General features: G+C 44.6%; 1 protein-coding gene across 3 annotated transcripts; it reads left to right on the top strand.

The window, feature by feature from the left end:
- Positions 1 to 6,098: 6,098 nt before the first annotated feature.
- On the top strand, positions 6,099 to 13,780 carry LOC123067023 (ankyrin repeat-containing protein At5g02620). 3 transcript variants are annotated; one of them, XM_044489985.1, is made up of 5 exons: positions 6,099 to 6,200; positions 10,821 to 11,455; positions 11,801 to 11,962; positions 12,062 to 12,336; positions 12,991 to 13,780. In XM_044489985.1, the coding sequence occupies exons 2-5, from the start codon at positions 10,837 to 10,839 to the stop codon at positions 13,588 to 13,590; spliced, it is 1,656 nt and encodes a 551-aa protein (XP_044345920.1). In that variant the 5' UTR covers positions 6,099 to 6,200; positions 10,821 to 10,836; the 3' UTR covers positions 13,591 to 13,780. The 3 variants fall into 3 exon arrangements, with proteins under 3 accessions (XP_044345920.1, XP_044345918.1, XP_044345919.1); XM_044489983.1 differs by having other exon boundaries at positions 11,801 to 12,336; XM_044489984.1 differs by lacking the exon at positions 6,099 to 6,200 and adding an exon at positions 9,865 to 9,993 and having other exon boundaries at positions 11,801 to 12,336.
- Positions 13,781 to 16,930: the final 3,150 nt, after the last annotated feature.

Here is a 16,930-nt window from a genome sequence, read left to right as displayed (position 1 = left end):
TTATTGCAACAAGTCGAGCTTAATAGATAAAACATTTTTATCCATATCAGTTTATAGTCCCATTACAATCTGTTAGACTCCAAGTCTTTCGGAGGGTTTATCAAGATTTAAATCTTGAATCATTTATGGAAACTATCTTGGATTATATTGGCATTTAGCCAATTCCGGAGTCAGGGCCCATCAACGCTTCCTTGTGTATCATAGGTATAATGTTGTCTAACAACATTATCTCATTTGCGCACCTGAGAGGTTTGCACGAGCTTTGCCTACATTGTTCAGCTGCAAGTTCGACCGAAGTCCATACATCTCATGTAGAGGCTTCCGTATAAGTCGCAGTAGGAAACTCTGGAATCACTTCCAAGGTTCCTTTCCTTTGACCTGATGACGAAGATACTTGTTATCTCGTCGAGTTGCACTATCCTCCCGCTTACCCTTTTGCAAGAACTATTCTCTTTAAAAGCATACCGTTTTGTGGCAAAAATCCTTTGCCTCGTATAGTGGTGGAGGAATACCCAATGACTTGGCATAACTTACAAAGTAGCACTTGTCTGATTTGGAATAGGTTTGTAACCTTTTACACAAGCCCCATATTCCAAATGATAAGAAAAGATATAACATGGTTGGGTGTACTATACCATGCCGTCATTTCAACAGACCTGATGGAGCTCTTTTCAGTGTCAAATCCGCAGTCTCTAAAGCATCACTCTTTTAAAAGTGATAATGGAAAATTTATTTATGTCATCTTTGATCTTACCATGTCCTAAATGGTTTGATTACATCTTCACAGACATTCCACTCATAGTTGTGTTCCGGGAGGTGTAAGTGATGAAACTCTTTTCACAACTCATCAGACATTTGCTAAACTTGTAACTGATAACCCACAAGTATAGGGGATCAATTGTAGCCTCTTTCGATAAGTAAGAGTGTCGAACCCAACGAGGAGCTAAAGGTAGAACAAATATTCCCTCAAGTTCTATCGACCACCGATACAACTCTACGCACGCTTAACATTCGCTTTACCTAGAACAAGTATGAAATTAGAAGTACTTTGTAGGTGTTGTTGGATAGGTTTGCAAAATAACAAAGAGCACGTAAATAAAAAGTAGGGGCTGTTTAGAGAGATTTTTGTCACGAGAAAGTTATTTTCCCCTAGGCAATCGATAACTAGACTGGTAATCATTATTGCAATTTTATATGAGGGAGAGGCATAAGCTAACATACTTTCTCTTCTTGGATCATATGCACTTATGATTGGAACTCTAGCAACCATCCGCAACTACTAAAGATAATTAAGGTAAAATCCAACCATAGCATTAAAGTATCAAGTCTTGTTTATTCCCATATGCAAACAACCTACTTACTCGGGTCCGTGCTTCTGTTACTCATGCCACCCACCATAAGAAAATCATGAACATATTGCAAACCCTACAATGGGTATCCCTCACGCTTGCGTGACACGGAGAGCACCATAGGACAACACCAATAATAAAACATGCAACTCAAACCAGTCACGATCATCAATTAACCCATAGGACAAAAGAGATCTACTCAAACATCATAGATAGCCATACATCATTGGGAAATAACATATAGCGTTGAGCACCATGTTTATGTAGAGATTACAACGGGTAAAAGAGGGGTTACAACGCTGCATAGAGGGGGGAAGAGTTGGTGAAGATGTTGGTGTAGATTGCGGTGACAATGATGGCCCCCGGTGGCACTCCGGCGCCACCGGAAGCGAGGGGGAGAGAGACCCCCTCCTTCTCCTTCTTCCTTGGCCATCTCCCTAGGTGGGAGAAGGGTTCTCCCTCTGGTCCTTGGTCTCCATGGTGTGGGAGGGGCGAGAGCCCCTCCGAGATTGAATTTGTCTCTCTGTCTCTCTCTGTTTTTGCGTTCCCGATTCTGGCCCTTCACCGTTTCTTAAATTCCCGGAGATCCGTAACTCTGATTGGGCTGAAATTTGAACACGATTTTTATCCGGTGTCATGGATTTGTCACGGCAGATCTCCTAGTGTGAGAACTTAGTCGTGAGGCCAACTCATCTATGTGGTATCTTGAGACGGGCTGGTCGGGACGAGAGACGCAGGACGGATCAACACACAAGACAAGGATTTAGACATCTTCAGGACCGGGAAACATCATCCAGTAATAACCCTACATGATGTTTGTGGTTAGATCTCATTATGCTCATCAGGGAGACGCCGCATAAGTCGGCTCCCCTTTAGTTGTGTCTAGCCCTAGAGATTGTTTCTTGTTGCTTGCCCTCTTGGAGTACCCTGCCCCTCCTTATATAAGTTGGAGGGGCGGGCTACATGTGGAGTCCTAGTAGGACTAGGACTATTCTATCTTCTCTTACAAGCTGAATACAAGTCTGGGTCCGCGATCCGTAGATCGATTTAATATGACCTGCTCTCCTTTCCAAGTCGGACCGCATGTCATTTGTATATCCTCGAGCTTTTGTGTTGGTTTTTGTTCGGTGACGTGGTGCGGGCTAGTGTTCGGGCTGATGTGCCGGTTTGTCTCGGCTACGTAGTGGCCGGTCAGCTGTATCATGCGCTGGTAGTTTATGCTCCAGTGCTTCATCATCGAACTGAGGTAACAACCTGCGCTTTGGGTAGCTTTTGGTTAGGCGCTCGAGTCCGTATTCCTCGACTGCCAGGACCTCGGTCCATCTATCTATGAGCAAATCTTGATTAGCTTGAAGCTGCTGCTATTTTTTATTCAGGCTGTTTGTAGTGGCTATAAGCCGGCACTTGAAGCGCTCCTGTTCGACGGGATTCTCTGGAACGGTAAATTCGTTGTCGCCGAGGCTCACTTCATCCTCGGAGAGGGACATGTAATTATCGTTATCCGAGTCTTCATTTATGGCCTATTCATCAGGGCTGGTTTGCCCATCCTCCCGCCTGGCCTGTTCGAAGCTTGGCTGGGCGGGGTCCTCTTGGTTATCTTCGGCATCGTCCGGAGTGCTATTGTCTCCTGTGCCAGTATTGCTGTTTTTACCATGGCGTGGTTTAGAGCGGCGCCGCTGACGTCGATGCTTCTGCTGCTTCTCTGGAGGTTTGTCCTCACCTGTATCCTTTTTATCCTCGCCATCATCTTCTTTGGGGGTATCCACCATGTAAATATCGTATGACGAGGTGGCTGTCCAGCGCCCTGTGGGCGGTGGTTCCTCTTCTTCTCCCGCATCGTTGTCCATACCGTCGATGTATTTAGAGTCGAAGTCAAGCATGTCGGTCAAGTCGTCGACAGTGGCTATCAAGTGGGTGGTGGGCAGGCAGCGAAGCTCTTCGTCGTCCGTTTCCCACTCAAGCCGGACATAGTTTGGCCACGAATCTCCTGAAAAGGAGAGAGATTTTAATGAACTTAACACATCGCCCAAGGGTGAGTGTTGAAAGATGTCCGCGGAGGTGAACTCCAAGGTCAGCGCCCAATTAGATTCGACGGGTGCGGACACATGCGGTTCGGAACCTGTATCCGGAGACGAGTCCGAGGGTCCAACGGCATAGACCTCGCTAGAGGCTGAATCTGTGTTCGGCTCTAGCACCGTAGAGTACGCGGCTTCCATGGTGGGGTCGAGCCCCCCGTCCCCAGACGACGCGATCTGTTCTAGATCTAGGGCCAGGACAGTCACAGGCGCTGTCCCCTGAGCATAGTCCGATGACAGATTTAAGTCATGTTCATCGTGGCTACAGTGTGCGGCTGTCATGGGCTCGAATCCGTCGAAGATCAAGTCTCCGCGGATGTCGGCGATGTAGTTCAAACTTCCAAACCTGACCCGATGGACAGGGGCGTAGCTGTCGATCAACTCCAAATGGACAAGTGAGTTGGCCCGCAGTGCGAAGCCACCGAATACGAAGATTTGTCCAGGGAGAAAAGTTTCACCCCGGACCGCATCGTTGCAGATGATTGAAGGAGCCATCAAGCCTTATGATGACGACACGATGGAACTCTCAATGAAAGCACCAATGTCGGTGTCAAAACCGGCGGATCTCAGATAGGGGGTCCCGAACTGTGGGTCTAAGGCTAATGGTAACAGGAGGTGGGGGACACGATGTTCACCCAGGTTCAGGCCCTCTCTATGGAGGTAATACCCTACTTCCTGTTTGATTGATCTTGATGATATGAGTATTATAAGAGTTGATCTACCACGAGATCGTAGAGGCTAACCCTAGAAGCTAGCCTATGATTACGATTGTTCTTGTCCTACGGACTAAACCCTCCGGTTTGTATAGACACCAGAGGGGGCTAGAATTACACAGAGTCAGTTACATAGAAGGAAATCTACATATCCGAATCACCAAGCTTTCCTTCCACGCAAAGGAGAGTCCCACCCGGACACGGGACGAAGTCTTCTATCTTGTATCTTCATAGTCCAACAGTCCGGCTAAAGCATATAGTCCGACTGTTCGAGGACCCCTTAATCCAGGACTCCCTCAGGGGCCCCTTGGGGGCGCCCTAGGCTACCTCCCCTCCTCCCCCACCTATATATGTGAGGACGGAGACGAACTGTGTTGCGCTCGGCCGTTTTGCAACACGAACAATGTGGGATAACAAGAGAGTGGTGTGGAAGGTGCTATGTGTTGAGTAAATAGGCAAATTTTTGATTAATTCAACGGAGTCAAACACCGGCTTTACAATGTCAAGCTTGAGGAAGATGGCTCACCTCTTAGCTCTGTACAAGCTCTGAATCAAATTCTGCACATAAAGGAAGTTGGTCCTCCACCTTGGTTTTGCTGATTTGGTTCACAAAGTTGCCAAACATCAAGGAGTTTTATAAACTACAAATAAACTGACCATTAACTGAAAGGAATGTCTAATGCCTACTACAGAGCAGTTCATGACATCTGATGTAGCAAAGTATGACCCTGCATAGTGTGCTTCCTCATAAGCAGTAATACTGAACATCGTTAATAGTAGTATGTTAAAAATGGGTTGTGTAGCTTATGAGCTGTGCAAACTCTTTGCTGTATATTCCTTTTTGATACTCCCTGTGTAAACAAATATAAGAGCGTTTAGATCACTATTTTAGTGATCTAAACACTCTTATATTTCTTTACGGGGGGAGTACCATTTATAGAGAGTTCTGCTTGGACTATCTGCAGGGGTTCATCCTGCAATTTCATTGTGCACGGATACATTATCCACACCAATGTCATCACCACCGGCCGCGTCAGTTGATACCACAAGTGAAGGCACCACCAATCAAAGTTATTCCCGAAGCCAGTCAAAGAATCAAGATCCACATGCAAAGAGAGGTGCCCATCCGCGATCAACATCATCTCCCCTTACATCATGATCTGGCACCTGCCACTCCCTACGCCTTGCGGTAAGTACACCATATCATCCCCTGGGTACGCTGCTAGCTGTTTACTATTATCATGTATACTCCATAGAGAACAGAAAAATAGCATCCTTGTTGATGTATCACCACCGGTTTTATCATTCACAGGCTGCTGATGCAGGGAGTTGGCATTAAGCTATAGACACAAACCCACTTGAGTTGGTGCAGTTTGGCTGTGTCACGGTTTAGACGGCCCTCATCGAGCAAATTCTGAGTTTGAAAAACTGGACAAGAACAAATAAGCAGTGGGCCGTGTACTTGGTAGACACTGAGAGTTCCATCTCGAACTCATCCATCCGTAGCTTGTGTTCCCTCAACCCGACCCTAATGGTTCATATTAATCTGTGCAGTGAAGTGAAGCATCTAATAAATCTTCGACGGGCATTGCAGCTGAAGGTAAGCTTGGATTTGGTCCCTGCTATGCCAATTGTGGGTGATCTATAATATGTTGTATAAATTGTTAGTGGTTTCTCTGTATTGCATAATAATGTTTCTGGTAATCTTGGTAATGTAAGCACGTTAGATTTGGCCATAAACGGGTCTATTTCTGATGCCACGGTACTATTACAAGTAGGTCCATGGGATCCCATAGATAATTGTACCAAAAAGCGAAATACGATACAAAAACGAGGACCTGGATCCTGAGCAGCTGGTCAAGAACATTACTGAATCAAGTGCGGAGGCCAATGCAAGGGGTCATTAGTTTAATGCTCCATCACATGGCTAATCACGTATACACTATTTAACATGATGACTCCCGGCTCCATTAGTTCCTCTATTAGCCTTCTCCATAGAACATTAGTGAGCGGGCTGTTGGATCTCTTCATCTTGCGACTATGTCTCTCTGCTATTGTGTGAGGTGAGTACCTGCTATTTTCACCATATTTATGCCCATTTTTCTTGTTATAGCTACCTTGTTTCTTCAATTGCGAGTTTGATTTTACGAAATTTTCTTGCGTCTCATGTGAGACGACAGAGTGGTCTAGTCTAACTTAGATGTTTAGATTAAAAATCACAATGGAAACAACAACCAAATGAAATGCACAGGTAGCGGAAATGGAATGATAATACTTAACTTTTTTTGCTTTAGTCTTTTAGAGAACATGGTTAGAACTTAGAAGAGAATTATTCTGGACAGCAGTTCCGCTTCACACCTTGAACGTTGCTGGCAATGGACCCAAACCCACGACAAATGGATGACAAACATCACAACTGCATGCATCAAACGCAAGAACACATAAATCACATTAAAAAAATCACAAGAACCGCAACGCAACCATGCAAAATGCTCGCCCAACTTCAGGAAAGAAGACACCAGATCCACCTTCACGCTGCCCATACTCACATCTACCACATTACCCACCAGCTCTTTGCCCACCGATCCATAACCGTTGGCTATATAAGTAGTCATTTCCCCCACTTCATTAACCTAATACTGCTGCAGCCTCACTGCCGGAGCCAAACTCTGCAGTACTAGGTGAAAGTTCGTTACCGAGTTAAAAAACACTTGCTGTCGAAAGTTCATTACCGGGCTAAACTCTGCATTACTAGGTGAAAGTTGATCATCTAGTTTTTCCATCAAATTAATTGTAATATTGATAGTTGAAACTTCAATCCTTTATTCCGCTTTCCTCTCTGTCCATGTGGAAGGCGACTCCTTCATATTCCATGTTTTACATAATAAAGTGTTATAGTAGTATATCAATTTTGCAATAGCCATCTAGGCGCCTACTAATTTAAATAGACTCATTCGACCGAGGTCAAGTAGAGTATATATAACAGCAAACCCAAAATAGCATCTCAAAAAAGGAAAAGGAAACCCAAAATAGTTGGTTTGAACATGTTACTGCATGTTACCATTCAGCTAATCAACAAGTCATTATCTGCACCTGGTTTCTTTATTCGAAGGGTTGCTCTTCATTAATTGATTGGATCTAGCTAAACCCAACTAGCTAGTTGCAAAATTGATCTTTGAGGGATACGTTTTTATAATGAATTCATCATACATACACTAGGACTTTGACTATGGGGGCCAGGACAAAATTAAGGGCCAAAGCCCATGTTCCCATCCTAGCTCATTGAAAATGAAAGACAGTCTGATCCAGCACGTCATCATGGTTTTCATTATTGATCTTAATAGCGTGCGCTGGCACTCAAGGTTCCATCTTAATGAATCAACTGTTACTTGCCCAAAAATGAGTGCTACAACGGTAATGTGTATCAGTAGTTTACTAAATGGGTACACAAAACAAGGACATTATTCTTGTACACCTTTCAAAGTATTCCGTCCGTCTGAAAATACTTGTCAGAGTAATTCCGGATGGAGGGAGTACTAGACCATGACCGCGTTTCACGGAGTCTGGAACTCTGGATCAGATCAAGTTCACTATTGACTGAAGATGCCATCAACGTGCTAATCAACTACTCCCTCTGTAAACAATAAACAAACACATACTAAGATAGTGACCTAAAATGTCTTATATTTTAGTTTACAGAGGGAGAAGTAGATAGATCATCTTATAATTACTAAATGATTGAGTACCTAATCTTTTGGCATTAGTTCAGTGGGCGCCCAAATTTTGTCTCAACTCTGCATGGACAATTGGACAGGCTGGGGCCTGTACTAATTTTTGTGGATCGATGTACTCCTACTGACAGCTCCTCGATCCCTGTCGGGTGTTCTTTACTAGTACGGAGCAGGTCAGTTTTTTGGTAGATGAAAAGGCCCAAAGCCCCTTCTCTTTGAAAATCAAACACCGTCTGACCAGGCCAAGTTTTTTTTATTGGATCAGCTGTGGATCTCGATAGCTGTCAAAGGCGTGCCGTGGCATTAAAGGTGCCATCAAATGGCTAATATCAAATGATCTATATGCACAAATGTCTAGACAAATTAAGCTACTAGTAGTAATACCAAAGGGTTGCCTAGACTTTATAAATGCAGCTAGCTTTCGCCCCCGTAAATAATGTGTTTAGGCAAGATTTGAGTGCTAGATGGAAATGTATCTGGAAATGGCGGCGTAGCTAATTAATAGCATCAGTTGATATTCTTTGTCTCTAGTTAGCAGTCGACCCAATTATCCCTTAATTCTGATTGTGGAGACACTAGCCTTACAAAATGGGCTATATTTTTGATCAGAAGGCAACATCTTAATCTTGTAGCTCATCCTTCCCACACCGATCTAAGACAACTTTTTTTTAAGAGAAGGAAGACCCCGGCCTCTGCATCTGGGCAATGCATGCAGCCACTTTATTAATTATTCACAGAAGATCTTACAAAGAAATATAATAGTTAATCTGAAGCCACTGTCTAGGCAACATCTGTCGCTACTCCTATCCAGTTGATGAAGGGATGCTCATAGTCCGGGCCCAATACCACAGACCTTGCAGCCAAGCCTAACATCTAAGACCTGAGGCCCCAACCTAGCCACTTGTCGGGTCTGGGGCACACACTGGTCCGGCATGCTCTCAGAGGCCGCCGCCGCCAACTGACGCTGCTCCATCTTGAGAGTTGTACTGACGCATCAACCTTGCTCGGTCTAGCTGTCGTCAACGCCACCACGGCGCCCAACAGCACCACCTCCTTGCACGCAAACAGCCGAGCACGTCGCGGTCGCCACTGATGCACATCAACACCATGCTGCCAAGTGCCACCAGCTGACACAACTTGATGTCTTTGGAAGATCTATCGAGCGTAGCACCTGCCGACCAGGCATGACAAAGCGTAGCACCTGTCAGTCAGGCATGACTTGACATCTCCACCGAAGCTCTGTGCAAGACGAAGCCGCTCCACCTCCTACCTCTATGTTCCAGCGGTGCTCCACAAACGATGCTCCCAAAATATAAACGACACCGCAGTGCCGCCATCATCCGATCTACAACACCAGATCCTAGGGTTTCCTCCGGAGTAGCACGAGTGGGTCGATAGTAGTTACACGACGATGCCTGCATCAAGGTAATGACGTAGAATGCCGCCATTGCCTGCCGTCGGCTCGGTTTTCACCGGCAACCATGTGTCCCCAACTCGCAGCCGGGACTAGATGATGGATCTCGAGATCTGATCACCAAGCCTCTGTCCGACCACCTCCGACGAAGAAGATGACCACCACCACTGGCCAGCGAGACGACGCGAACCACCGGTGCTAGGCCCGTCCGGGACCACGCCCCATGGCCGGGAACAGCGGCAAGCGCTGCCACGACGGAGATGCAGACCCGAAGCCCAGACCCAGCCCACCCACACGCCGCCAAGTGGCCACCACCAAGCGCCGTTTAGGGGCAGCCCCGCCGCCGTGAGGGACACCGCCCCACGGGCAACAACGCCAGCCACCGGTGGACCACCGCCGTGCACCACCGGCCGCCGCGAAATCTGCACGGGGCAATGGCGAAACGACTAATAGTCATTACTGAATAAACACGAGGAGGACTGCTATATCGCGTTTGTTTTATGAAGTCAGGTCAAGTCTATATTGATTAAAAGTGCCCCATTACATGCCTAATGAAATGATACATGCACAAATTAACTCAAACTGAATTGGTGCGTTGACTTCCCACTCTTTAAGTTGTTGCCATCCTCTCGCATGGAACACTAGTGTGCCTGCTAGCTGTTCTCTTCATTGTGCGACTATGTTCGTTCTCTCTGCGGTTGTCTGAGAAAGGTGTGTACTTCTACGCCGACGAGATTAATCATGCCTAAGGATGTCTTTTTATTCGTTTTGATTGTAATTGGCTCGTTTCTTCCGTTGCTGGCTAGTTTGTTGTTTAGGGAAATCTTCTTCGATTGTTAGTTTGATTTTTATGGAATTTTCTTGCGCCCCCCTTGACTTGAGCCCCACAAACGCCATTGACAGTTCGCCACGACCTCGCATCGAACCGCCGCCGCCTCCACCCTCCTCTCCCTACCCATTAGCGGAGGCCGCCTGCTACTCATGCCGCCATGGGCGTCGCCTTCTCTTCTTCCCCATCGCCAATGCGAGCTATTCTTCCTCCTTTCCGCGGTGCAGTTATGATGCTAAGCCCGGATCAGTGGGCATGCCAATTTTGTCTCAAATTTGCATAGAGTGGTCGGGTTGTGGATTACTGTACTCCTACTAGCACCTAGCTTCTCCATGTCAGGTGTTCTTTACATACGCGTGCAATTACGGTCAATAAAGCTAGTAGTTTATTGGTTGTTTTTCACTATATATCCCCATTGAAAGAGAACTAAGCAGAAGCTAATCTAGCTAGCTAGCATTTCTCTTCTCGATTGGAGTACCCCATTCACTTTCCTTTGTAGCCAAGTGCGTTACTTACTATTTCATCGAGTTAATTTAGTCTTAAATTTGCTATAACTACCCTGTTTTCTGTAGCTACCATTTTGAATAATTTTGTGGAACCTTATTGCAACTAGAATTAGTGTTGGCATGGTTTGCAGATTTCCTCTTCAAAACTAGCGGCTAATCATTTACCCATCATTGTATTTGTTCCCATTTTTCTCCTGCTGCAGTTAAATCAGAATATAGATGGCAGATAATACATCAACAACTAGTTCATTGGAAGGACAACATGAAGAGCTATGGATGGACCAACTTCTTCTGGAAGCAGCCACATCCGGCGATTCCGCATCAATGAAGGACATGGCATCACAGGATCCAAGCATGCTTCTTAGAACAACTCCAGCTGGGAACACCTGTCTTCACATATCGTCCATCCATGGCCATGAGGCATTTTGCCTAGATGTGGTGGCCCTGGAGGTGTCTCTTCTCACTACAGTAAACCTGGATCGAGAGACGCCACTTCTTGCCGCGGTGAAAAGTGGTTCTGTCATCTTGGCTTCCGTTCTACTCCGTTGGTACCGTGAACATCGACTGAGCAAGGCAATCTTGGAAAAAGACATTGATGGCTGCAATGCACTCCACCATGCCATTCGCAGTGGCCATAGGAAGCTTGCGATGGAGCTGATAGATGCAGAGCCGGTTCTGTCGACACATGTGAATAGAATGAACGAGTCACCTATGTATATTGCAGCGATGAGGGATTTTACTGATAGTTCAGAGATTTTACTTGAAATTCCTGTTTCTGCTCATATGGGACCATGGGGCCAGAACACTCTGCAGGCTGCCGTGAAGAATGGAAACGCAGGTGAGAACCAGTGTGTGCATGTATATATTTCCCGAGTTTGGGACTGTAGCAATTGTCCATGGATGCCCTACAACCGCTGTGTGGGTGCATGTGGTTTGGTAGCATGGTTGCCTGCTCACTTGCTCAGCTCAATAGTACAACTAGATGTTGAATTATTGTTTACTCCTGGTATTTTGTTACTCTATTAGTTTACAACTGGGAAAAAGAATTTGAATGTACAATATTATCTAGAGCACGGTACATTGATGTTATAGAACTATTCTAGTATATCATTACTAGTCCTCACAAGGACTATCGTCATCCCATTGCTAATTAACCGTTGTTCATGTACTGATTTGTTTTCAGGTTTGGCTAAGAGAATTGTGGAAACACGTCCTGGGCTGGCCAAAGAAGCCGATAACAATGGGTGTACTCCGCTAAGTTCAGCTGTATATCGTGGCCTGGTTGACGTGTTACGAGTATTGCTGGAACATGATTGCTCTTTAGGGTATGATGTGCCAAGTAATGGTAATCCTTTCCTTAGTTATGCTGCATATGAAGGTCACCTCGATGTTGCTCAAGAGCTTCTTAAATACTGTCCTGATACTCCTTACCGTTCAACACAAGATGCCTGTTGGACATCCCTCCATGTAGCTGTATACGAGGATCAAGTGGAGTTCACAGAATTCATCTTGAGGACCCCACAACTTCGGAAACTCATTAACATGCGAGACTCCAACGGGAAAACTGCTCTACATTTGGCGGTAGAGAAGTGCAATCCTAAAATGGTTGTTGCTTTGCTGTCTCACGATGACATAGACACAACTGTGCTTGATAATGAAGGTGTTACAGCAGCTTGGGTATTAGCTCATGTCATTGATCATGCGAAGACTTTAAACTGGGTATGTATATTATCAACACACACACACACACGCACACGGTTACAAAAAAGAAAGAAAAAAAACTCTTTACTGTATTGTTCTGAAAGGAACTCACCATAGAACCATCAATGCTGCAACATACAAAAAAATTTGTAGTCCACTATTTGGCTCTGTTCTAAGACTAATAGTGACATAGAAAACTTTATATTACAAATTTAAATTTTGTTTATAAATTTATATAGTCCATCCGTTTCATAATGTAGTGCATATAGAATTTTTTTGAAGTCAAACTTTGAAAACTTTGACCATTGTTTTAGAGATAACTATTTTTATCTACAATACCAAAATTATAACGTATAAAAGTTCATTTTATAATGAATCTAATGATATAACTTTGGCATTCTAGATGTAAAAGTTTTTCTCCGTAAATTTGGTCAAAGTTTGCGATACTTGACTTTTCAAAAAATCTATATGCTACAATATGGAGCAGAGGGAGTAACATATTTGTACTTCAGTATTATCAACATCATTGACTAGTTTGCTTATCAATTTAAATATATGGTCAAATTTAATTTTGGTTCACTTTTTCTCAATACTATAGATCCATGTAATAGAATTGCAAATCTCTGTTATTACACTATGATCTTCATGTGCGCCTTCTTTGAATATATGCAGAATGAAGTGAGCATGCTTATGGTGAGAGCTGATCCGCAAGATGCCAAAACTCTTTATAATCTTCACACGCATACCAAACACAAAGCGACCTTAGAATCAAGGAAGGAGGCGAAGTCACTAACTCAAACATACACAAGCAACACTTCGCTAGTGGCGATCCTCATCACGACAGTCACCTTTGCCGCTGCCTTCACCCTGCCTGGAGGATACAGCAATGATGCCGGAAGCGAGGGACTTCCCATCATGTCTAGGAAGTTATCATTTCAGGCATTCTTGATTTCTGACGTCTTAGCAATGTGCTGCTCATTTGCTGTCGCCTTCATATGCATCATAGCAAGGTGGGGGGATTATGAGTTCTTGATTTATTACATATCCGCCACTAAGAAGCTTATGTGGTTTGCATATGTGGCAACAACTACGGCATTTTCAACTGGTTTATACACTGTGTTGGCTCCACGTCTTCACTGGTTGGCTATTGCAATTTGCGTCATGGTAGCTTTGTTGCCCATTTTCACTAAGCTGCTGGGCGAATGGCCGGTGTTGAAGCTCAGATTTCGGCTTGGTAAAACTTTCAACTCTGATCTCCTTGACATGGTGTGACTTCAACCATCCGTCTTATGGTCATGATTTCTGATAGTACTTCGAGGTTTATATGTAATAAACATTATTGGGCCAGCTACTTGCTCTGTATTTGTTAACTCATTGGGACAGAATGTTGTACTATGTACCATTCTTGCATTTGTTTCAAACTTGCGGAAAATTCTAATAATCTTGTATGATGTTGGTTCCATCTCCGACTCTCGGTAGAGATGATTCATGACATCTGTAATGGCAATGGCAATGTCCATTTTTTTTGTTTTGCTATTCCATAAGCGTCATGCATTGCAGCATCACATCTATCCATCGACAGCGGCAACAAAACGGTATTTCTCACCAACATCTGTTTGAAAACGGCAAGGTTGATGCATTGTGAAACCAAGGACTACATGCAGCACTGAACAGAAAATAGGAGGCAAACTCGGAAAACAGCAGAAAGTTCCTCTTCCTTGCCTGGGGCCTTGTAACCCCGCGGCCCTAGCTGGGATGGAATCTCAGAGGAGGCCATGGATCGACGAGTAATGTCAAGAACTGTCGCCTGTGGTTGTTTGTACTGTATGATATGGGTTTTGTGCTCTCTTTGTGGCCTTGTCATTCCACTGTAATTTCAACTGTTTTCCTTCTTCGCTAATCCAAAAGCAGAGCTCTTGCTTGTTCCTGTCAACAAAAGGCCAAGCTTCAGAGGTTGTAGTCTTTCGTTTAACTTGGAGCAAAAACATGGAGACACGGAAGCCTCGATAGAGTGTCTGCAGGACGAGAGCACGCCATGGGTATAGCATGCATGCTTAGTACAGTACTAAAGTGACGTCAGATAACATGGCCAAATTAAAACCAAGGGGTGAAGCAATTTTTTAGACAGTACTAAAGCTGCATTAAGATACTACTCCCTCCATCCTATAATATAAAAGTATTTTTGACACTACACTAATGCCCAAAACCCCGAAAATCCAACTCAGTGCCCATACTCATCTGCTCCTTGTCAGAAAAAAAATCAAAACAAATACTAGAAAAATTCAAAAGACTCCAATTTTTTTGTATGGTAGACAAATTAGGTAAGAACGGTGCGTGAACAGTAAACTTCTTTACAAACCCCGATTTTGTCTTTTTTTGCCGAGAGCTGCTCAATTTCCAAATGAGTTGAAATTTGGAGCAGACCTCTCGCATCAAATTATCTGCGACACAATTTTTCTTTTTTGGAATTTTTCTAGTATTTGTCTTGATTTTTTTTCGTGAGCGCGGGTGCAACTAAGCCCGGGAGCATAAACTACGTGTCCCAAAAACGCTTTTATTCTTATATTATGAGACAGAGGGACTATAATATAAGCACTCATGTACTACTGCTTTCTTCAGGAACATGGTTTACCTGAATCAAACCATATCGGCATCCCTGAACAAGTTTATGCCCTGCAGGTTTCTCCCCTGCCCCAGCAGCTTATGCACGTCAGGCCGCAGGTCCGCAGCTGGTCCTCCTTCCAGTACACTCCTTGCGTTGGCGGCATGCAGTTTCTGTAGGTTGCTTCCGACCGAGTTGTACATCGCACCACAGCTGCTGATCCATAGTTTCTGCAAGTATTACAACATGGTAATTAATATACAAATCTGAGAGATGGATATATCGAAGTTATCCGGGGGGTATATCGACAACGACGACATATACATAGAAAAAAATGTTATCGAGGAGGGGGTATATCGACCCCCCCTCATGTCGAAGTTAATTATCGGAGAGGGGGTATATCGACCCCTCCACGACCCTCGACCCTCGACCCCTCGGCGACCCTCGACCCTCGACCCTAGCTAGTTCACGACCCTCGACCGCTCGGCGATCGACGACCCCTGTACCCTAGTTCCCGACCCTCGACCCCCTCATGTCACGTTTGTCTAGTGTCAAAGGATTCAACAAAACCATGTCTTCATCATTAGGCGAAAGTAACAGGCGCATGATGGTACGAAGCTATCTAAAGTTATTTTGAAACGGAATCCCAGATAGGATAATTCGCTTTTTGGTATAAAGTACAGCAAGAGCCTTCCGAATATCGCTATTTGTAAGGCCTTTGCTGAAATTTGTACCAAAAGGCGCATTATCCTATGCGGGACTCCTTCCAGAATAAATTTGGAGAACTTCGTACCATCATGCCCCGGTTGCTTCTAGCTAATGATGAAGCCATGGATTTCTTCAATACTTCGACACTAGGCAACCTCTCGACCCCTCGGCAATCCTCGACCCTCGAACCCTCGACCCCTCGACGACCCTCGACCCTCGAACTCTCGGCCCCTCGACGACCGTTGAACCCTCGAACCCTCGATCCTAGATCCCTCGACCCTAGAACCCTAGAACCCTCGAACCCTCGAACCCTCGACCCTCGAACCCTCGAACCATCGACCCCCTCCCCCCTCCTCATGTCGAAGTTATCGGGGATGGGGTATATCGACAATAGCTAGGCAACCTCTCGACCCTCGACCCTCGACCCTCGAACCCTCGACCCTCGAACCCTCGGCGACCCTTGAACCCTAGGCCCCTCAACGACCCTCGAACCCTCGGTGACCCTCGAACCTCTAGCCTAGTTCCTGACCCTCGCCCCTCGAACCCTCGGCGACCCCCCCTCATGTTGAGGTTACAGGGGAAGAAAAAAACAAGAAAAAAAGAGGAGAAGAAGAAAGGAATAGAGGAGAAGGAAGAAAAAATATAATATTTTCTATTTTTTTCTTCTTCTCATCTATTCCTTTCTTCTTCTCCTCTTTTTTTTTCCTTTTTTCCTCTTCCTGTTTACTCCTCTTCTTCTCCTTTTTCTCTTCCTTCTTCCTGAACTAAACATAAACCAAAATAATCCTAAAACTAAACGAAACATCTCCTCCGCCGACCCCCCACCCCTCATGTCGAAGTTATCGGGGAGGTGGTATATTGACAACGACATATATACCCGACAAAAAATAAGAAGAGGAAGAAGAAGAAAAAAAGAGGAGAAGAAGAAAGGAATAGAGAGAGGAGAAGATCGAAGAAAAGAAAAGAGGAGAAGAAGACAGGAGTATAGGTGAAAAAAAGAAATTACTCTATTTTTTCTTCTTCTCTTCTATTCTTTCTTCTTTTCCTCTTTTTTCTTCTTTTTTTCTCTTCTTTTTTATTTGTCCTCCTCTTCTTCCTCTCCTCTTCTTCTCCTTTTTCTTTCCTTCTTCCTCTTCTTATTTTCCTTTTCCACTCATTCTTTTTCTTCTTCTTCCGTCTTCCTTCTTCCTCTTTTTTTCCTTTTCCTTATTTTACTTTTTCCTCTACACTAACCTAAAATGCACTAACCTAAAATCAATATCTACTAAGTAACAACCTACATAAAAAATTAATACATATACA

The sequence above is a fragment of the Triticum aestivum genome, chromosome 3B (genome assembly GCF_018294505.1).
Source record: "Triticum aestivum cultivar Chinese Spring chromosome 3B, IWGSC CS RefSeq v2.1, whole genome shotgun sequence".
In the NCBI taxonomy this organism is placed as follows: domain Eukaryota; kingdom Viridiplantae; phylum Streptophyta; class Magnoliopsida; order Poales; family Poaceae; genus Triticum; species Triticum aestivum.
Note: the sequence above shows the minus strand (reverse complement) of the source record. Positions and strands in the feature narration are given on the sequence as shown.